The sequence below is a fragment of the Hemicordylus capensis genome, chromosome 5 (genome assembly GCF_027244095.1).
Source record: "Hemicordylus capensis ecotype Gifberg chromosome 5, rHemCap1.1.pri, whole genome shotgun sequence".
In the NCBI taxonomy this organism is placed as follows: domain Eukaryota; kingdom Metazoa; phylum Chordata; class Lepidosauria; order Squamata; family Cordylidae; genus Hemicordylus; species Hemicordylus capensis.
This window is the reverse complement of record NC_069661.1, coordinates 144,286,676-144,310,544: the sequence shown is the minus strand read 5'-3', so window position 1 is coordinate 144,310,544 and position 23,869 is coordinate 144,286,676. Positions and strand designations below refer to the sequence as shown.

Genomic DNA, 23,869 nt, shown 5'->3' with positions numbered 1-23,869 from the left:
GGCTATTTTTACTAATTTTCCTCATAATGTCAGCCAACGCATTTAGAGGCAGGGTGGATGAAGACAGGGGCCAGAGTTGTAGTGGACTGAAAACAGGAACCGGAGAGAAGAATAGATTAAGAAGGTAATCCCTGTTCATTGAGCAAAGAGGCACCTTTCAAAGTGGTGATCCTCCTATTTAGCAGGGGTAGAACAACTGTTCCCATCTCTCCAGTGGCTGTTGCTGGTGTCTGCCTTGGGTTCTTTTAGATTGTGAGCTCGTTAGGGACAGAGAATAATCTTATTTATTATGTATTCCTTTTCCTATGTAAACCACTTTGAAAACTTTTGCTGATAAGCAGTATATAAATATTAGTAGCAGAAAAAGACAGATGAAACACAGTGAAAATGGGGCCCCATTCTCTCTCTCTCTCTCTCTCTCTCACACACACACACACACACACACACACACACACACACACACACGGCATGTGAGTTGTTGGTATAGGGAACAATCACTTACTGCTGCAGCATGTGTGTAAATACTGGAACCATGTCTGTGGTGCCAATGGAGTAGATCTTTCTCACCCAATCATCATCATCATCATCATCATCATCATCATCATCATCATTATTATTTACATTTATATCTCACTCTTCCTCCAACGAGCCCAGAGCGTACTACATACTTGAGTTTCTCTTTCACAACAACCCTGTGAAGTAGGTTAGGCTGAGAGAGAAGTGACTGGCCCAGAGTCACCCAGCTAGTTTTATGGCTGAATGGGGATTTGAACTCGGGTCTCCCCGGTCCTAGTCCAGCACTCTAACCAATACACCATCACTCATGTTGATTCAGGAAGAAAGATTGATTCTCTTAGTACATCCACTTGGTTCTGATATTCACACATATACTGCAGCAGCATGGGATTACACAACAAGGAAGTGGTACCCACCCACCCCTCTGTGATATATGTGGATGGGATCTAGGTATGTACTTGGGAAGAACAAATTTTGATTTAATGGTCCATATTTGGGGGTTGTCGGTGTTTAGTATATTTGGAACTACTTGGTATATTACCTGGCTCCTTTAATAGTGAGAAATGGCAACAGATCAATCAACCAATAAATCCAGAGAATGAGTTATTTTCCTCTTTCTAAACTAGCGAGGTGTGGAAGAATGATTTAACTTCTGCTAGTATTGGACAGGTCAATAGTGAAGCTCACATTCTGGGTTCTTCCTTGAGATCATAATAAATCACCTAAATCATAATAAAAATTGAAACTATTTTGCAAGGAAGAAGAGTGAGGGAAAATAATATCCACTCAGTGGAATATTCAGAGCAGAAATGTAATTAGCAGCCAAGTATTCAGAAGTAAGTCCCAACTATCCATATTTACTAGGGAAGATCCCTATTTTCAGGTATCTGTCACTGTTTTCCAACTGTTTTTGTCTTTAGGGGATATTTTGTGGATGCCTTTAATTTGTGTGCTTGCACATATGCAAGAGCTTCTCCTCCATCCCTCACTTTACTTTCTGGACAGGAAATTATAAAATGTTGTTGAATAAGTTTTGAGTTGCAGCTATTTTATAAGAGCAGTCAGGTCCATCCTGAAATTAAATATTTAATTCCATGTGAAGTTTTTTAAAAAGGAAACCTAGGGTCCGTTTACTATCACCACTTTCAGAAACTAGGACAGGCAGAAGAGTATGTAGGACTCTGCCCTGTGACAGTTGTTGGTGTTTTTGTTTTGGCTGTAAATACATTTCAACCTGTATAATAACTGCAAAATTTCAACAAAACATATGGTTTTGTGTGTGTGTGTGTGTGTGAGAGAGAGAGAGAGAGAGAGAGAGAGAGAGAGAGAGAGAGAGAGAGCATGTGCATGTGTGCAGGAACAAGCTGGTACTAGGGATCATAATTACAGAAAAGTGTCTTCATTTCATCTTATTTATTTTTCTATTAAACCACTTTAATAACTTTTGATGAAAAGCTGTACATATTATTATTATTTATTAACACAGTCAGACAGGTGTTACTGACTGGTTTGTTTTATCCAGACATCGAGTCCTTCCCAAGGACCTGGGATGCCAGAATTTTATTGTCAATGTTGTTGCTGTTGTTATAGATATCGTCACAGAATATAGGCTGTTCCCAGTAAAGCTGCTTTTTGTAATTGGCTGATGGTGATTTCTGCGGCCCCTATGGTGTTGAGGTGCTCTTCAAGGTCTTTTGGAACTGCACCTGGGGCGCCAATTACCACTGGGATAATTTTGGTCGTTTTCTGCCACAGCCTTTCCATTTCAATTTGTAGGTCTTTGTATTTGGTGATTTTTTCTATTTCTTTTTCTTCTATTCTGCTATCCCCTGGTATTGCTATGTCGATTATTTTAACTTGTTTTTCTTTCTTCTCGACTACAGTTATATCTGGTATATTGTGTGGCATTATTATTATTTATTTATTTATTTATTTATTTATTTATTTTATTTTATTTTTAAATGTCGGAGGATATAGGAATGCAGCCTGTGTTCCTCAGGCTTTCTTTCAAAATGTTATTTCAAAAACAAAGCACAGGTATTAGCAGGAAAATGGGAATATGTAGCAAAAGAAATGATGCATTAATTTCTACTATGGCATTGGAAACAAAGAGAGCATCCATGGTGACACTCATGGGGAAGTGTTAGCAATGACAGTGTTCTGCAATGTTGCGCACCCGCTAGTGAATGGCTGCTAATGGTAGAAGAGTTTGTGAAAGAGGTAATGGAAGATCTTACACAACATCTTCCATTCGTGGAAGAGCTACTCGGGAACACGGATTACCTTCTTCACGTGCACAACAATCTTCTATTCAAACAAGAACGTTACCACTAATGGTAAACACTGTTGGATGTCTCCCATTATGAAGGACTACACTGCATATTAACTCATTGGCCATAATGTATATCAAACTTTTGAATATCATATTTACATGAATAGAAGGCAACCCTGAATTTGATGACCCCCTTTAAAGAATCCAGATTAAATCCAGATTATATCTGTATTTACCCAAAAGGAAGAGTATTCTGTATTTAAAATCTCCCCCCCCCCCCCGCCCACCCAGCCCGGGTTTCTAACATCAAAAAACCTGTGGGAAACCTTGTCTTGGATTCAGGTGAATACGGTATTTTTCAACACCCTGCTTCCATTTTATGATAATTTGCCCATTCTAATCAACCGTATAATCTTTGCTTTGTCTTTCTGGTCTTCTGCATCTATTTCAACTGTACTTTATTAGTTTGGTAAATTAATGTAATCGTATGACACAAGTTATTTTCAAACTGTATTGAAAGCAAAAATGCAAAACATCTCTCTCTCTCTCTCTCTCTCTCTCTCTCTCTATATATATATATATATAACGTTACCTAGATATTAATGCTGTGCAAAACCCCTGTGTTTGTTTATAGCAAGATTATATTGCCATTTACATTAGTCCATGAATGGTAACCAACATATCCCCCCACCAAATTTTTTTTTTTTAAAATCCTCTCTCTTCTGGCAAAAATCTCTCCTTTCTCACAAAGTCATGACCACTCCTTCCCCTTGATCTGTGACATACTTTATGGGTGGTCTTTGACTTAAATGCCTATGATTTAGCAGCAGGCCTCAAAGAAGCTGAAGGTTGATGTCCATTTTGAGGGACCTCTCATTGAATGTGCTGAGAGAATTTCCTCTCTGTGGAAGTCAAGGTGAAAATTTAAACATGCCTTGAGTTTTAAGGACATGCTAGCTGGGCCGGGCACAGAGCACCTGAGCCTCTTGATGGCCTGCCCAGCCCGCTTCTCCCACACCCGCTGCCTGGCTGCGGATTCTGGCCAACTTTCAAGCCGGCCCGTCCCCCCTCCTGCCCACTGCAGCCTGCTCCCGGCGGCCGGGCTGGGCTGGCCTACCACCACCACCTCCTCATCCTGGTGGCAGGGCTAGGGCAGCCCACCACCGCCGCCTCATCCTGGCAGCCATTTTATCCCTGTCCCCATCGCTAGTCTGGCAGCTGCTCGCGAACTCTCGCGAGAGCTGCCACACATGGGATTAGCGACAGGTACGCCTAGGAGAAATAAATATATAGATGCTTGTTGCTGCCAAGATATTAAAGCCAAATCCACATTAATATGCCAAAGGTTTAATGCCCCTTAAATCTTTCTCTTGCTATAGTGAATTTCTAGTTAGTAACTAACAGACTCTGTGTCCTTATACATATTCTAATTTATTGTGTTAGATCAGCAACATCTGTTTTAAGAAGGGGAGGAGGCATTTTTTAAAGGTCTGGAGCAGATGCCATTACTTTATGACCATGGAACAGAGATTTTAGCAGAAATAATTACCTCCAATGGGCAAATTCTTTTAAGGCAGAACTGATATATATTGCTGACATAGTATGTTTCAGTGGATTCATAATGGAATAAGTCCCATCATGCTAACCCCTGCTCACTGAGCAAAGAGGCGCCTTTTAAAGTGGTGATATATTTAGCAGGGGGAGAGCAACTGTCTCCATTCAACCCCAACACAGCATCCCCACCAGTGGCTGTTGTCGGTGGTCTACCTTATATTTATTTTTAGATTGTGAGCCCCTCTGGGGTAGAGAACCATATTATTTATCTGTCCATATAAACCACTTTGGTGGAAATATCCATAGTAATACAGGTGAAACTCGGAAAATTAGAATATCGTGCAAAAGTCCATTAATTTCAGTAATGCAAATTAAAAGGTGAAACTGATATATGAGACAGACGTATTACATGCAAAGCGAGATAAGTCAAGCCTTAATTTGTTATAATTGTGATGATCATGGGGTACAGCTCATGAAAACCCCAAATCCACAATCTCAGAAAATTAGAATATTACATGGAACCAAGAAGACAAGGATTGAAGAATAGAACAATATCGGACCTCTGAAAAGTATAAGCATGCATATGTATTCAGTACTTGGTTTGGGCCCCTTTTGCAGCAATTACTGCCTCAATGCGGCGTGGCATGGATGCTATCAGCCTGTGGCACTGATGAGGTATTATGGAAGACCAGGATGCTTCATTAGAGGCCTTCAGCAATTCTGCATTGTTTGGTCTCATGTCTCTCATCCTTCTCTTGGCAATGCCCCATAGATTCTCTATGGGGTCAGGTCAGGCGAGTTTGCTGGCCAATCAAGCACAGTACACTGTATACTTTTCAGAGGTCCGATATTGTTCTATTCTTCAATCCTTGTCTTCTTGGTTCCATGTAATATTCTAATTTTCTGAGATTGTGGATTTGGGGTTTTCATGAGCTGTACACCATGATCATCACAATTATAACAAATTAAGGCTTGACTTATCTCGCTTTGCATGTAATGCGTCTATCTCATGTATCAGTTTCACCTTTTAATTTGCATTACTGAAATTAATGGACTTTTGCACGATATTCTAATTTTCCGAGTTTCACCTGTAGTTGTAGTAAGTCCTTAAACTGTGTTCCAGGAACTGTGGGTTGCCTTGGAAGTCTAACAGGGGTTCTGCATTGACAAGTGAAGTCAGACAAGCTTTCCTGAAAGTCAGTTCTACCCACCACAGGTGGAAGTGGAAATGACGCCAGCCATGCTCCTTATGCACAGATCTCCGGGTACATTTCCTCTAGTGGCTCAATCTTGAACAAGATAGTATTGCTTCTGAGCAACTAGTTGAGGAAGCCTGGATGTCATGTGCATCCAATCCTCCTACGCCAGCAGCACAGGAGAAGGAGAAAGCTAATCTGGTGAGTGTGGCAGGGGAATGAGAAGGCTGCTGATTTTGGGGTTAGAACATGAAAAGAGCCTTATGGGTCAAAGTAAAGGTCCATCTAGACCAGCATCCTGTTTCTAACTGTGGCCGGACAAATGCTTCTGGGAGGCATTAACAAGGCATGGAGACAATAGGCCTTCCCTGTTTTGTCCCCAGTAACCAGTACTTGGAGTTGGGCTGTATCTGAACCTGGCTTTTTCATGTAGCTATTTTGGCTAATAGCTAATGATAGATCTATTCTCCATGGATTTGGGAATAGTAACTTAGCCTTTTTAGAACCACCTAACGGTGCAGCAGGGAGGTAACTTGCCTAGGGAGCAGGAGATTGCTGGTTCGAATCCCCACTGTTATGTTTCCCAAACTATGGGAAACACCTATATCGGGCAGCAGCGATATAGGAAGCTGCTGAAAGGCATCATCTCATACTGCACAGGAGATGGCAATGGTAAACCCCTCCTGTAGTCTACCAAAGACAACCACATGGCTCTGTGGTCTCCAGGAGTCAGCACCGACTTGACGGCACAACAACAACTTCGCCTTTTGGTTTGGGTGATTACAAAGTTAAGGCTTTTAGTCACCCCCACAGGCCAAAAGTAATAAATGAAAATGAACCAGCACAGAAGGTATAAAGGAGGACAAGGGAAATTGTAATGGTGTGCATACAGTACTTGGTAATGTAATGGTGGGTTAGTGTAATGGTGTGCATACAGTACTCCAGGCTGGGACTGGCCCACAGGGCAGCAGGGCATATTTCCGGTGCGCCCCACCTGCACCCCGCTGTACTCGGCAGCAGTGAATACTCCCACCCTTAAGCACTTTTAATGCCTTGAACTGTGAGGTTGGAATCAGCCACTTATTAAAGGGGACTTGACTGATGCTATGGAAATCTCAAGAAGTTTTGGAAGTACCTCAAGTTGGATACCCAAATACAGAACTGTTAGAGGCCAGCATTCTTCAAAAATGCTCAAGTAGGCTGAGTTGTCACCTCTGCTTCAGGATAAATAAAAGGGAATGGAGAAATCTTAATGTGTTTACTGCCCTTATGCTTGCATTCCAGTTGTATAATTCCCATGTTGCATCACTGTTATATCCTTGCAATGCACTGTAGTCAGTGAGCCACACTGCAGCTTCATGTTATTGTTTTAATTTTTTGTGAAAAAGTGTTCTTAAATATATACCAGCCCAAGGTAACCCTACTGAACATATTAGTGGTCTCACTGCATAAAAATGTATCTGTAATTGCTGGGGTTTATTTTTATTTTCCTTAGGTTATCGTGCAAGATATATGTAGATACATACCAATTCCTAATACCTCTATCTATAATTCTTTTTCCACTGCAGATTGTTTATTAAACATAGTCTTGACAGTAAAGTGTCAAGCCAGATTGGCAAAAAGCTATCTGGGTTTGTATTTTAGGATCAACATGTATCAAATTGGGGATTAACTGGATTGTGAACCCAGCCAAATTATTATTGCCTGTGATCAAATCGCAAAACATTTATTGCTCTGTTTTATCTAAAGCCTGAGATAAATTACATCTTTAAAGTCTCCTTTTAAAGAAGGCTGTGGAAGCTGTATAAAATAAGTCATGGTTTTTTACCTAATCATGCTTTTAGAAAAGTCAGAACATTTTCATTCTAAAACTGGACAAAGCTGTAAATGTGCTTTAAAAAAAAAATCAGCTATAGTTAAAAATTGACAAGCAATACAGTAGCTCCTGTGAAATTAACTACCAAAGCTGCCACCTACAATTGCCTGTATTCTTGATGAGCCTTAAACCTCTCCCTGTGGACTGAATTACACATTATGCCAGTTTTTGGGGTTGTTTTTTTAAAAAAAGTTTAGACTCCCCTTCTAAACTCATTCTACCTTCTGAGCTATGCAGACCGGCACTAACTGTGCTGAGATGATTGCATCAAGCTTGGTGCGCCACAGCTTAGTGTTGAGTGCCAGGATCTGTGGACTGGGGCTTAAAGTCCTACATCACCATGACAAGAGGGATAGTCTCTCTTCCCTGCCCCGCCCCCTGGAATCATATCTAGAGAAGTGCCATGAAAACAAAGCAGTGGTGGTGCAAATGGAGGGATAGTCACCCCACAAATCTCACATGGATCAGCCAGGATTCTTTACTGTAGGGCATTAAGCATATCTGTCTCTTGGCTTTTGGTGGAAGAGAGCCCCTGCATGCCTCTGGCTCCTGCCTTTTCTCTGGAACTTTCTACCTCCTCCAGCAGTTTCACATACCCCAAGGTTCAGATTCAGGTTTTCTACTGAGTGTACAGGCAGGGAACCTCAGCCAATTCTGTCTCTGTTGTGGGTGTACCTGTATGGTGCCTATGTTCCCAAATACCTGTTTTTCACATTTTATAGTTGTACACCTAAAGCACATCATGTGTGGCAAGACCATGTAATTGCTCCCTGTCTTTATTAGAATCAAAGAAGAAGCCCAAAGATTAACTGTTCAGCAGTCACAGCTGAATAAAGACTGGACTTGTACTTGTTTTCTAAATTGCAGTGGCTGACATCCTAAGTTTACTAGAGGAAGTCCTATTAGGAGTCCTTTAGAGCAGGGATCCTCAACGTTGGGCCCCCAGATGTTAGTGGACTTCAGCTCCCATAATCCCAAACCCCAGTGGCCTTTGGTTGGGGATTATGGGAGTTGAAGTCCAATAACATCTGGGGCCCAACGTTGAGGATCCCTGCTTTAGAGTAACTCCTGAGTAGTGCTATTGAGTGTTTTAGTCAGGATGTCAGCCTGGGTTTCTAATGCTTTATAAACCAAGGTGCCCTCTAGACCTTTTTTCAGCTGTATGGGAGCTTCTTGTTTGTGATTAGTACCTCCTGTTTGGCTGGAAGAATATTTCAATGACCCGACCATAGGAGGCAGGGCCTGTTATATGGTTCTTTATGTAGGAGTTGCTCAGGGATAAGCAGTTTTATTAGACTTTCCAGTAATGCACCATATCGGCAAAATGAATAATTAGACTAATAATGTTTGTTTTTCAAATTTGTAGACTGCCCCAAACTTCTGTCTCTGGATGGTTTACAACATAAAACAGATTAAAAATGAAGACTTTAAAACAATTTAATGTGACAGTCCAGTTAAAATGTTTGGGTGGGGGGGGGGAAGTCTTTAGAGACTTTTTAAAAGTTGTCAGAGATGGAGAGATGGAACTTTTTAATCTGAAGATTAAAAAGGTCTATGGGAAGAGAGCTGGTCTTGTGGTAGCAAGCATGAATTGTCCCCTTTGTTAAGCAGTGTCCAACCTGGTTTGCATTTGAATGGGAGACTATGTGTGAGCACTGTAAGATATTCCCCTTAAGGGATGGGGCCACTCTGGGAAGAGCATCTGCGTGCTTGCATGCAGAAGATTCCAAGTTCTGTCCATGGCATCTCCAAGGTAGGGCTGAGAGAGACTCCTCCAACCCTGGAGAAGCTGTGTAGACAATACTGAGCTAGATGGACCACTGGTCTGGCTAAGTATATGGCAGCTTCCTATGTTCCTAAGTTCTGCTGTGCTTTTATTACAGCTATACAAAGTGAATTGCTGACCATACAAGTCTCAAAAGAGATAAGGGTTTTGTATAGACTAAAGTTGCTAGTGGAACATAGGAAGTTGCCTTATATTGAGTATTACCATTGGTGCATCTAGCTCAATATTGTCTACACTGACTGACAGCAGCTCTCCAAGGTTCCAGGCAAAGGTCTCTCCCCAGCCCTGGGTGGAGATGTCAAGGACTGAACCTTGGACCTTCTGCATGCAGAGAAAATGCTCTATTAGTGAGCTTCGGATGCCTTATGAGGAGAAGCTTGGCAGTGTCACATGTCTCTCCTGCATCTCCTCAGTAACATGTAGTGTGGGGAAGTGTGGAAAGTCATTGTGTTCGCATTCTCCCACTGACACACAAGGCAACCAATAAAGAGAGATGCTAATACAATGTCACATGCTTTTTCAAATAATGTTACCACGAAACTAGGGTAAGTGGGACCCACATGCCTCCCCATAATGTGTTTTCAGTTGATATTCCTAGAACGAGGCACGCAGATCACACCGATCGAGCATGTGAGTACGGGAAGAAATAGTTTTGCTGTTTGGAACATGGCCAGTGAAATGGAAACAAGACTGGCGGACATTCCCTGCAGCGCCATGTTGCTGCTGTGCAATGTGGAAAGCAGCCCCCAATGGTGTTGCATGACAGGGCAGCTGTGGAAAGACAACTTAAAACAGTTTGGGGGTGGTTGTGCAGTGGGGGTGGTTGTGCAGTGCATCTGTCCGGAAACTGGGATGCCTTTCACATTGGACAGCAGGTCCAAAACACCAGCACTGTTCTGTGTGGAATGTCGGCCACTGAGTTTTTGGTGGCTGACCACAAAGGCTGACTCCCTAAGGTCAGCCTCTGGGAGCTGCAAAGGTATGTTGTTGCCTTTGGAGAACTGACACTGCTTTAAAGACTAGCACTGCCTGTTTGCTCCCCCTGCTTAAACTGCATGTTTGTCCATAGCTATTACAAAAACAGCACAAATCTCCAGTACTCACAAGAGAACCAACCCTGCCAAAGGTTGCTCCTGGAATTTCACACTGCTTGCAGAAGTGGGGTCTGGGAAACATAGAATCCTTGTGACTGTCTGCACAAAGCTCGAGCTAAAAACATATGTTAATGCCCTGCCCTAATGTTCTCCTGTTTCCATGTGCAGGAAAAGAATTTAGATTGGTTCCCTCGGATGAGAGCCATGTCCTTGGTCAGCAACGAAGGGGACAACGAGCAGAACGAAATCAGGAATCTGCAAGAGAGGCTGGAGTCTACCATGAGCCTGGTCAAGCAGCTCTCTGGCCAACTAGCTGAGCTCAAAGAACAGGTACAGGATTTTTAAAACAGTATTTTCCAGACTAGAGTGGGAAAGTACCAACTTTCTTGTGTGTCCCAATGTGAGATACTGCAGGGAATATGAAATAATGTCCAACTGAATAAACAGAAGCTACTCTTTTACTCTTAGAAGAAAAGGCCACCTTTTTCTTTTCTAATTGCAGTTACACACCAGAACCATATCAGCCTCAAAAATGTACAAATGTGCCCTTTTTGCATTAATGCAAATTAAAATGAGCATCCATCAGTTATAATTGGCCCCCCTTCAATTAATCAACCAAAGCTTTACATTGGTTAAACCTTGCAGCCCTCCTTTTTATGATGTTTGCAACAGGTGAGAGAACAGGTGAGCAAGGTTTTGAAACTCTAACATTGAGACCAATAATCCAGCTTCACTGGATAATGTGAATATTTCACACACACGAACATATATAAATCTTCACGTAGAGAATTGCTATGAGGGAGAGGAAATTGCTCTGAATTAATTCACTAACGCTTGCTTTCCAAAACCCCTCATAGATGTCAACAAAACGTCTGGCTTGCAAGGGAACCACCACCCCCCCCCCCGCCCACACACACACTTCTAAGCTTTTTAGTAGCAAAATAATCTCCCTGGCTGGTTTTCGTCATCACTCTATCTTGGGGAGGGGGTGTGTGGCATGGCGGGGTGGGGGGGTCCACCATGCAGCGTTTGTAACTGTGTGCCTCTTGCTCAAGAGCAGTCAGCAGCTCATCTTGTCTCCCTCTCCACCTTTAGATGACAGAACAAAGGAAAAACAAGCAGAGGCTGGGCTTTCTTGGATCCAACGCGCCCCATGTGAACCATCACATGCCACCCCACTGATACCATGGGGGGAAGCCGTGACTAGCCTTTCCTCCGTGTTCTCGCTTGATTACAGAATGAAAAAGCTGAGATCGGGAGTGCTGAACAGTGCCTATTGTTAGGAAGTTACAAAGAACCGAGTGCCAAGACGTTAAGTGGTTTAGCTGTGGGAACAATCTGTAACTGTTTTTTTCACGGTTGAAAAGGGCCACAAGCTACAGATAACTGGAGCGGGGTGGGGGCAGGGGCATCTTCTGCATTCTTTCTGCAGGCCAAAAAAAAAAGTGGCCTCAGTTTACACTCTCTTGTAATTCACTTGGCTTCTTTGGGGACTGCCGGCAGATGCAAAGGCCGAAGATAATTTGGCTCTTGTTGATTTGAATGTCGTCGTCGTAAGAATCCTTGTAAAACTAATGGAGCAACCAAGGGACAGAAAGAATAGTTTATTAACACAGAATGCAACAGCCTCATTCAGAATTGGTAGTCCTTTGTTGTCATATTTGCTGGCCGGCATCATTTGCTGTGTTTGGCATTTGCTCTCTTTCTTTTTTTTAAATTACTGTAAATATGTCATTGGAGAAAGCAATAACATTACAGCACATTAATTTGCTTTGGAAGAGGAGCAAAGCCACTCTCAAAACGGAATTGTGTGTGTTTTTTGTTTTTTAGAAGAGGATTGCAAAGACACAATCTAATGCTAAAATAATTTTAGCTGTCAGCTGTGCAATTCCTTCCTTATAAAATAGAGCACAATGGATCTGCAGCTGGGAGAACTTGAAATGTATGCACATAACCACTGACAACATTAACTGGAAGTGATTTCTTTGCTCCTGGATTTAGATGTTCTCTGTTAATGTGGATGCAAGTGGAGATTTCACCTAATGGTGGTATTTAACTTTGTTTGTAAATGTATGCTCCAAGGAAAGGATTGAGGAGAAAATGTTATATTTTGTAACTATTATTAGAGATGAATTTAAGGGGGTAAACAGCTTTGAGATGGCTGTCTAGGAAGAATTGTAATGGTATCAATACTGTCCATAAAACCACACAGAGAAGCTATTTGGTTTAAATCAACAAAGGTTAGATCCTACCCCTCCTTACTTTTTCTGTGGGATTTATTTCACAGCTAAATCCCCTGGTGCCTTGAATTTCCACTACTCCAGGAGTGGGCGATCTTATTTTTATCCATTCTGTGATCCACCACACTGTGGCCATCTCTGGAAACAGAACTTGGATTAGACAAGTATTGACCCAGCACTACAGTTCTTAATGACATCAGTATTACAAGCGAGGTCAGGTCTGAATCTTCGGCAGAGGCTGTGCCATCTACAAATCAAGTACAGTATGAAGGGTTTTTTACTATGGCAATTCCACAGACTATGAGGAGGAGATTTTCAAGAGCACAAGTGGGATGTAAATGCATTCAGTTTACACAGGCTTCCAGTAGATCTTGGTATTTTCTATGTGCCTGTTTCAGGTTTAGCTTTCAAGCACAAATACTGAAAAAGAATTTTTAAAGTGTTTCTGTTATAAAGCAGGTACCTGATTACATGTTATAAAAGCAAATCCAGAGACAATTAGCAGTACTGGAAAGTTATGAAACATATCTCATGTTTTGTGTTTTGTAATCATCTCTTTATAGGTTCTCAATTGAGTCAGTGGGATTTCTCAGGGTTGCACCATATGGTGGTATTCTACAAAACCCTTACTTTGCAACAATCCCATTGGCTTATTCAATAAAGAATTTGTGTGTTGCATCTGTTATATTTTCTGTACATCCCCCATTTGTTTCCATAAAGCATATATAGGAGCATTTTTAGTGGTTTTTAAAATCCCATATCCCTTGTGTTTTATAGTGAATTGTGTAAATTACAGAAAGACTTCATGGCCAGATCCTATTAGCACTATGTATTATGTTGGGCTAATTAATATTGAGTGAATCTCTGTAGAGCTGCATATATGGGATCCAAAAGTGTAAGACTGACTGTTGGGTGCCTTAGCAAATCACATATTTTCCTTTCAATATCTAGCTTGTGAGAAGAGGATGAAACAGAACAATGGAAGAGCATAAGTAAATAACCAGATTCTATCCAAATAGAATCTAAATGCCCGGGAGCAAAACCTAAGTGCCTTGCTTTGTTCCTTCCAGCTACTGGGTGAAATCTTCCACCTTATAGGACCACAGCCTTACATTTCTGCCTAACAGTCTGAAGAACCTGCTGACACAAAGTTCTTGCAGAGAATGAGAACCAATCCTCAAAACCAGTTCTGGTCTGTGGAGGAATAGTTGTTGTTACAAGGGTTGAAAAGGCTTCCACAACATACCAATGTTCTTGATGATTTGTATGCCTTTGAAGGGAGAGGAAAGATTGTGATTTGATAAGGAATTATATGATATAATAAGCTATATAGTAACTATTGCTCAAAGGCCAATTACATGTTTTGCCTGTATGAAGGGTCCCAGATTCAAGTTCCAAGGAGGATCTCACCCAGCAGGTCTGAGAAAGATCTCTGCTAGAGTCCTTAGAAAGTCTCAACTTGCCAGAGTAGACAACACTGAGCGAAAAGTGCACGGGGCTACTCCATATGTCACAGTAAAAGTGAGCACACTTTTTAAAATTAGCATCTACCTGCTTCCAGCCTGGGGCATCTGAGCTGGCTATGTATCTTTTTCTTTGAACACCACCAAAGTAAACATTGGGGAGCCAGGGAAGTTTCAGCTTCCTTCACTTTGTTCTCACAAGGCACTCATGCTGAAATAAAAATATGAGCATTAATTTTTGCAGGGCAAGGAGAGGTCTCAAGCAAATTCTTATAGATTGGATTTGCATGCAAAACATAGATTTTCAGTTTTATCCCACATAACCAATGATGGACAAAGTTGGAGTACAGTGTTAGAAAAAGGACACAATATAAAAGTATTGGGTTTAGCAAGCTGATGCTATTGCCTTACAATTCATCAAGAAAAAAAGTTATAGGGATGAGTCCCTCAAGTGTCAAGCACTTTTAAGTGGCATTTATTTCAACTGGAAGAATTAAGCATGGGCTTAATTGTTGTCTTTGTTTGTTGTTGTTGTTTTTAAGTAACCCACAAAGTCCAACTTTTAAAGCAAAGTTTTTTTAAAGTCCCATAATTCAAAAAGCTGAACACACATTCTGAAATTCCCAAATCTGAATGTGTTCAAAATTGTGTTAACGGCTCTGATTTTGTTTTAATTGCTGGTCTTATTTACACTGTAACTTCTCATGAGTTCCATGGATGTATTTCTCTTTCTTTAACTTCCTTCAGTGTCACCATATCCCATTTATTAGGACAGAAAAGCACAGAGTTATAAAGACCAGTGCTTTTTAATTATTATTATTAATAGTAATAATAAATAATTTGGGGGGAAGCTAGAGCACATGTTATAGTTTCAACTGGTGCTTTGGCTGTCTTGTTTTTGGTGCTTGTACTAAGAGAGCATCATCAGAATCTCCCTTTGCAGTTGTGAAATCACTTTACATTGTTTAGCACCGCTAGACATAGCTCAGTGTTGTTCAGGCTTTTCTCTTGTCTTAATTGTCTGAAGGGGGAAAAAATACTGGAACTTTATGGAATTGCTGGAATTTACAAAATTATGGAATAAATGTGGTAATTTTTGATCTGGAGAGAGTAGCTCTAACTCCCAAAATAGCTGGTATTTCTGTTACTAACGTTCTATTGCAAATAAAGACTTGCTGTGGGAATCAGAAACTTGAGTTTAGACTTAACAGCTCTGCTGATTTGTGCACCAAATTCCTGGTTACAGATGCTACCTGTTGCACTATCCTTACTACCAACCTGTGTAATCTTTCCTCTTGATCACAAAGAATCTGTGGCTCTGATTCCGCAGTGCACACACAGAGCAGAGGGATTGCGTACCCTTAAACATGTATAAAAACTGGCAGAAGAGGGCATACAAGGAACTGAATCCAGCTCCACTCCCCTTCCAAACTGATTACTGGGATTTTGGCACAGCCCCAGCTCTCTGACTGGGTTGGAAATACATGCCCAGAACCCTGCTTCCCTGTGCTGGAGTGAAGTGCATATGTTTGCTATACAGGGAGACTTGAAACGTAGCATATAAGGCTGTAATAGCTGTCAGTTAATGCCATGGTATAGTTTGCAATATTTATAGCTTCCAAGCCAGACTGCCTTGATCCATTACTATAGATAATTCTACAGTCACAGATTGTAACTACTCTATACTTTAAAAAAAGAAAAGGCTCCATTTTTACAAATGTGCAGGGCCTGGATGTTAAGGTTCATATTTTCTGAGGCTACAAGCATCATTCTTCAATTATTCATGGCGGCATGTGTGGAAAGATATGTTTCCAGTCCAGCAGCCCCATTGGACAGTGGGGCTTCCATGCAAGCACAGAGTTGTACACAGGCAGAAATGTACACTGCCCCATTCCTTCAGTGTCAGGAAAGGTTTTGTATAGGCAAGCCATTGCTCATCTGGAGCGTCCCTAATATTTAAGTGAAGGGGTAGTCTCTGGTCTTATGGAGCTCCATGTCTACAGATCATGATGCATGTTTTTAATCCTTGCAACTTCTTGATTAAAATGATAGTACCTGTGCATTTATGGAAAACAACAGGTGGGCAAGAGAATCACTGTTTTTATGCTCATATTTTTGTGTTTAATTAGAGCCAACTCAGCTAGTTTGTGATAACTCCTCAAAAATGTATGGTCATGGAGAGCAAAGAACGTTTAAAGCCTTGGAGAAGAAGTGTGATAAACGATTTGACCATTAAAATCTACATAAATTAAGATGCTCATTGCTGCTGAATGTAAATTTAATAAATGGTTCTCATTTTATACATACTTGTGTCTTTGTATTCCATAGCAGACCTGCATGCAGATATTTAATGTGGTATTAATATTAGCTGATGTGATGAGGGAAATTACTCAAAGTAATCTCTTTGAAATTAAAAAGACAAGTTGGGCATTGCCTTTTAATTCCCATCAATTAAAATCTGAATTTGAGTGATTTTTCTCATCTTGTCAGCCATCATCTTATTAAGACCACTAGCAAATCAGTGCTAGATCTAGTTTATAGATGCAGATTTGGAGTCCCTAGAATCCAAAGTTATTATTTAGCATAGTGAAAACAGAAAGGGGAGGGAAATGGAAGAAAGGGCTGGAGACACTTTTCTTCTCAGTATTCATAACTGTCTTCCTGTCTCCATTTGAACTTTCTTAAGTTGTGGGTGGCATGATTGCCCTTGAAAACCACTTCTACTTGGTGCAGACTCCATACAACTTCTCTAACATACATAAGAGGCTCACCAGATGGTTGGTCCCATTGAATGAAAAATCACTACAACCATTCTGCACATGCACAGAAATGAGGGGATTTGTAAGGGGCAATCAGCAAGTGGAAAGACCTTTCATGCTTGCCAAACCTCCCCACAGGCCTTTCTCTGTCAGCCATATTTAATTCCAGTCCCAAGAACCAGCTAGCTGATGACCTGCCTAGGGGGAGGGGTTGAGGAAGGAGCACAAGGAAAGGGTTAAACAGATTTACTATAGTGAATCTGTTTTATGAAGTCATTGCTGTTGGGGTTAAAGGGTTACAGATTCACTACAGATTCACTGCTAACTTGGCAAAGAGGCACCTTGTAAAGTGGTGATTCTCTTTATTTAGCAGGGGGAGAGTATCTGGCCCTACTCACCCCCAGCACAGTACCTCCAGTGACTGTTGCTGGTGTCTGTTTCTTTTAGATTGTGAGCCCTTTCGGGACAGGGATCCATCTTATTTATTTATTATTTCTCTGTGTAAACCACCCTGAGCCATTTTTGGAAGGGCGGTGTAGAAATCGAATAAATAAATAAAATAAATAAATACTCATACCCCTGCTGCAGTCTACTTCTCCCCTACAAATGCTCCTCTGACCACACATGAGTATTCCAAGGCAAATACCACCTTGAGAACCAATGTTCTCAAGGCTTCCATATGATTTTCAAGTAGTCTTCCAACATGGCAACTTACAGAACAAAACATACTGGGCTACAGGAGGAGAACTGCATTGGATTCCAGTTTAGACCATACTCTGGAGATATAAAACCAGTCTTCCACGAATTGCTCCAGGCTCATTGCCCTTGTATTTTGTTTAACAAAGAGGAGCCGAAGTATGCACAATGAACTGAATTTGGAGCACAGCATGTTGTGAAGAGAAAATTGGGACCAATTCTTATGTTAGAGGTTCTCTATAGTTTCCACTTACCTGTGGTTTTGTCCAATAGCAGTCTAGTCACATTTGAACGGCAAGATATGAAAAAGAGATTAATGCTAGTGTGGGAAATAACCAGATGGGCAGACCCTCCCATGAGCTCCAACTGCTTCAAAAGGATCAGGGTGGGGTGTGGAGTGGCTCATACTGGAAGGACTCCCATCCTACTTCTACAATGACCAGCTTGTGGATAGGTTAAAGGTAAAGTGTGCAGTTGAGTTGGTGTCAACTCCTGGTGACCACAGAGCCCCATGGTAGTCTTTGGTAGAATACAGGAGGGGTTTGCCATTGCCTCCTCCCACTCAATATGAAATGATGCCTTTCAGAATCTTCCTATATCACTGCTGCCCGATATAGGTGTTTCCCATAGTCTGTGGATAGGTTACCATTTGTAAATGTTCCAGGGTAGTGGGGTGGGGGGACACAAAGCAAGGGAAGAAGATTCACCGACCTTATCATTCATTCCCCACTAGCCCTATAGGTACAAGTCTAGTTGCTGTTGTTAATATTTTATGACTTTACTTAGAGAGTGTAGAATCCAAGGGAAAGAGTTGTGGTATGCAAGGACAAGGCAGTGGAGTGGAATCAGGAATATTTACAGCTTAATGAAACCGTTATTATATACAGAGAGGCAAGTGCAGACTGCTTTTCAGTGTCCTTGCTGCAGGCTCTTTGTTAGCCCCGCCTCTACTCCAGGACTGGAATATAATTAAGGCCCCATTCAAAAGCTGGCCTGGATCAAGGAATGGATTAACCAAAGACACCTCAGAGAGCACCTTCAACATATATGGCATGTTACAGAATAACAGAAACAGAACTACAAGTTTCTGCCCCAAGGAGTTGACATTCTACATTTCGACACAGGGAGAGACAAGAGGAAGTGCAAGACTGAGCCGAAAGGGTATTTTGAGGTAGGATTTGAAGGAAGGTACCACATGGGTGTTCTGTGGCTTGAGGGATGCTTCAGTCATACGGGGTGGCAAGGGGAAATGGGCACAATCATTGAATGGAGCAGGAGATTTGGGGGGGGGGGTGACTAAACACCTGAGCAACAGCAAAGACTGCCTAAAACAGATTCACTGCAGTAATCCTAGGAGAAGGAGAAATAGACTCGTGCTTAGTATTCTATATGTTTCCAGGTCAAAAATAATCTCCAAGAGCCAGGAAGCAATTACAAAGGAATAAAAATGGATGGCATTTTAAATGGGAAATGTATTTCGATCACCAGCTTACACACAGCTTTCTGTTTGTATGCTGCACCTTACAAGCAGGATGCCACAAGGTCCAAGACAAATTGCCTTAGAACTTGGTAATCTCAGAGCTTCTCAGTTGTTACAAACAGTCAGCCATTACCTTTCCTTCTGCACAGAACAATACTTATTCCATTACCTTCTCTCCCTCTTCCATTTTACACCCACCCCATTCTCAGCTCTCACAAGACTGGGAAATCAGCTGCTTAGAATTCACCGAATGGTACATTGAGGCTGAGAAATCAAATAGAATGAGAAGTCAGGAATAGTAGCAAAGCCAAGACTGAATGCTTTGCCCACATTTTTGCTGCTGCTTGTATTTGTCTCAGTATGGCTCTTCTGAAAGCCAGTTTGGAGGATCTAGCCGTTAATGCAATCTGTGCTGGAATGCGAAGGTGGCAGAATTCTGTCCATCAATATTATCCTCCCTGATTTCATTAACAATATGCAAAACCATGCCCTGGTTTTTAAAATCCATTTGAGAGGTACTGGCAAAATGCTTCTCATGGTGATGGACAGGGTATGTGCACATATATTGCATGGCTCTGTAAGTGTGTGTGTAGCGGGGGGGGGGGGGCACATTGTGTGTGTGTGTGTACACTTATATTCAGGCATGTATGTAGTTACAATTTCACACAACCATTTACCCTCACAATGGGGGGGGGCTGCCTCTCTGCACACAATCTCTGTTTTACTGACAGCTCTTTCATGCACATGGCACATGAGCAGTGCCATGGCGAGTGGCAGAACCAGGAGCTGGCAGAGGAAGCCCTCTGGCACCCCACAATGGACTGCACCAGGAGAGCAGGGTATTGGGGGGGGGGGATTTCCCCACTGCTGAGCGCTCTTGACGCCCGGTTCTAGGGAGGCGGCCCGAGCATTCACACAACCAGGGAGTGGGGTATAAGGGCCTGCTCACACCTTTCTACCTCACTATTAGCCAAGGTACAAAACCCAGGTTACCGTGGTGCAGAGCACCAGGATAAGGGCCGATCCTACCGCTCCACATGACCAGCCCTACCGGGTAGGGCTGATCATGTGCACGACCATATTGAATTTCTCATAGAATCTCTGTCAATGAAAGCTGCACCACCTACTACCACAGGTTAGTGGGTGGTGATTCCCCACCCGCACCCTACAATGATGTCACCAAATACAGCACTTAATTTTTTCCTGCCATAAATGTATGGCAACATCATTTCTTGGTGCAACACTGGAATATGATGGAACCCAGAAAGAGGGATAGAAACACACACACACACATACACTCATGTAACAAAAGAATAAAAATAATGAGAGAGAGAGAGAGAGAGAGAGAGAGAGAGAGAGAGAGAGAGAGAGAGAGAGAGGGAGAGAGAGATTAAATTAAGGTTACAACAGGCTCAGACAGTGTGGTTATTTTGTTTATTTGTTGAGACATTTTTATTCCACCTTCTCTCTGAAGCCTCAAGGTGCTTAAAAATCCACATTCAAAACAATGAAACAAATAGGACGAGCAATTAAAAACAAGACAAACAGCAGATACAAACCATAGTAGCCATAATAATAACCATAGCCCCCCAAAACCTTTAAAATGAGAATCCAATTTTTAAGTCCATTTGACTTTAATGCTTTAATGTAATTGTTATGATCTTTATTGTATTTTAACTTTTGTAAACTGCCTGGAAATAAGTTTTATGAAAGGTGGTATTGAAATCAAACAAACAAGCAAATAAATAAATAAAAGGGGAAAGAAAAAATGCTCACACAAAGGCAATCAAATGCCATTAAAAACCTGAGAGAACAGAACAGACATTGCCAGGCACCAGTGACGATACCAGTGAAGTTGCCAGACATTTTTAGGGAGTTCCAGCATTTGAGTGCTGCCATTTGAGAAGACCCTCTTTCTAGCAGCAACTCAACAAAACTCAGAAGGCAAGAGCACATGAAGAATGGTCTCAGAATAATCTTAAAGGTCAAAACTGGCAGGATGCATCAGTTGCTGTGGGTCCGTGCCGGTTCAAGATACATTACATGAGCCATTGATCCCACTTGAATTGCCAGTACTGAAAACGTCTAAACATCTCACTGAACATAGCATTGCTATTCTGAAAACTAGATGCCCAGCAGAGGGATTTTGAACTGAAGGAAAATTGTCCTCTGCCACCTGAAGGTGAGACTTGTTGAGAGTTTAATGCCTTCCAACCATTAGGTAATATTACCAATTTGGCTTCTATTACCTAGTGCACTTCCTAAAATTAATTGCCAGCTTTGCCAATGTAAAGACTAACCACATTTTTCCAGTTCTGTTCATTGCCTTTCAAGGCCATCCCTTCCAGAGAGCCTCAAATAGTGCTGGAGATAGGGAAAAGTAACGGCTACGTTTTATATTTTCTAAATGTGGTAAACTGCCATTATTGTCCCTCCTTCATCTCAGAAGCCTTGGGTGGAGTATTCCTGTGACCTAGTGACAGGAATACAATCAATCACTCTGCTAATCAATAGAGGTCTGCTGAATGGTCACCCCTGCTCACTGAGCAAAGAGACTCATTTCAAAAGTAGTGATTATCTTGTATTTAGCAGGGGGGAGCAAATGCTGGCCCTATCCAATCCCAGCACAGCATCCCTCCAGTGGCTGCTTGTGTTTCTTTTTAGACTGTGAGCTGGTTGGGGACAGGGGGCCCTTTTATTTATGTATGATTTATTTTTCTATGTAAACCGCTTTGAGAACTTTGGTTGAAGAGCGGTATACAAATATCCAGAGTAGTAGTAACACCTCCTGTATTCCATCTTAAGCCTGTTCAGAACTGCAGACTGTTAGGGTATTACACCATGCCTGATTCCCTTCTTTTGCTTCACTTAACATGAAGCCCGATGAAGAGTTCAGGAGAACTTGAAAGCTTCCTAAAGACGCCGTGTCATTTGGCTGCTTTTAATGGGTGTTATGCCAGGGCTGCACACGTTTGACCCTCCTACAGATGCTGGACTACAGTTTCCATCATTCCTGACTGTTGGCCATTCCTGACTGTTGGCTGCAGATGATGGGAGTTGTGGTCCAAAACCAGTTGGGGGGCCAAATTTGTGTTTTCCTGTGTTACTTGAACTGTGGCGTTTGAAGCTTGACAATTGGATCAGATTGAAGGACACCTCTCTCTCTCTCTCTCTCTCTCTCTCGTATCATATTTATATATTGCCTGATATGTGTATCTCCAGGTGGTGCACACAATTTAAAACAACAAATATAAAACAGAGTAAAAACAATTAAAACAATTTCATAGAACAAAAAAGTTAAATCAATTTAACTTTCAATCAGTATATTGAAAAAACAATTAAACAGAATAAATTAAACAATTAAACAATTCCAGTTAAAAGCCTGGGAAAACAGGTGTGTCTTGAGGATCTTCCTAAAAGCCATCAGAGATGGAGATGCTCTTCCAAACCTCCCCAGATTATCTTAATAGGTGACAGGGTTTATGACAAAGAAGGTGCTCTCTTAAGTACCCTGGACCCAAGCCATTTATAGGTAACAATAGCCATGTTTATAGGTAACAATAGCCAGCACTTTGTATTTCACTGTGAAACTGCCAGTGCCATTATTTAAAAGCAGTGTTATGTAGTCCCTTCAGGTTGTATCAGAGACCAGCTGCCACATTCTGTACCAACTGTAGTTTCTGGACTATCTCCAAAGGCAGCCCTACATAGAGTGTATTACAGTAGTTGAGCCTGGAGGCTACCAGCATATGCACCACTGTTCATTTACCTCCAGAAATGGGTGTAGCTGACGTATCAACCAAAGATGATAAAAAGCGCTCCTGGCCACTGCCTCAACCTGACAGACCAGAGAGAGTTTTGGATCCCAAGCTATATACCTGATCTTTCAGGGGGAGTCTAACCCCATCCAGAGTAGGCAGATCTAAACCATCTGTCTGGTCCCAACCCCCCACAGTCAGTGCCTCTGTCTTGCTTGGATTCAACTTCAGTTTGTTATCCCTCATCCAGGTCATTGCTGCCTCCAGACAGGCATTTAGGGAAGATATGCCATTTCCTGGTGGGATCGATATGGAGAAAGAGATTTGGGTGTCATCAGTATATTGAAAACACCTTGCACCAAACATCCTAATGATCTCTCCCAGTGGTTTCATGTAGATGTTAAAGAGCATTGGACATAGTATGGAGCCTTGTGGATTGGGAGAGGTACTGGCTGTGGCTATGTATTTGTAGGATTGCACTACTGCTTCAGTGGTGCTCCAAGTCATTGCTTAGACAGCTCCATAGCATCTGATTAAGCATTCCCTGAATATGCTTATTGCCCCTCCCTATGGCCAGTCAAACGCTTGACTGTACAGATGGAGCTTAGCACTGCAAGATGCTGCTGCTGAAACTATTCAAGGGGCTGGAAAATGTAGGAGGCCTCTTTCTTGAGGGCTTGCCTAACAGGTGTGGGTTCCTTCCAGAGAATTTCTTATTTAAGCACGTTGCTGTATTCAGTAGTGTTTATTTGGTGAAGGGTGTTCTGATTGCCTTAGGCATCTTGCTAACTATCTTCCAAATAATGCTGGTAGACTTCAAAATCACAACTAGCTGACTTGCTTGGAAAAGAGGGACCTAAGATGGAGAGTGGTAGACATTAGGGTAGATCAGTTATGCCTGGGTAGCCATGCAGTATGCTCCCCGCGACAGAGAAACCCATAAGTGGAATATGTGGTCATGCATTCTCCTATTGGTCTTCAAAGAATGCTACTCAAAGCTTAAAGCTCAGAGGTATTATTGTGGGGACCAATCTGCAGACCAAGTAATTGGTAGCATCATGGGCACTTAGATGGGTTTTGCTAAAATAGTACACCGTTTATTCCTACTTCTTTCTAAGCTACCTTTCCCCAAACTCACTTAGATTCCTGCATATTAATTTGCAGCCTAGTGAGAAGTGA

The 23,869-nt window shown here is 41.8% G+C and overlaps 1 protein-coding gene across 6 annotated transcripts in view; it reads left to right on the top strand.

Annotated features, from left to right (window-relative positions):
- ITPR2 (inositol 1,4,5-trisphosphate receptor type 2) overlaps nt 1-16,301 on the top strand; it is a 352,451-nt gene extending 336,150 nt beyond the window's left edge. For all 6 annotated transcript variants that reach the window (XM_053252991.1, XM_053252992.1, XM_053252990.1 and 3 more), the window contains 2 exons: nt 10,463-10,624; nt 11,390-16,301. In XM_053252991.1, coding sequence (XP_053108966.1) covers nt 10,463-10,624; nt 11,390-11,476 — 249 coding nt within the window. In that variant the 3' untranslated portion in view covers nt 11,477-16,301. The remainder of the gene's footprint in view (nt 1-10,462; nt 10,625-11,389) is intronic.
- The last annotated feature ends 7,568 nt before the right edge of the window (nt 16,302-23,869 follow it).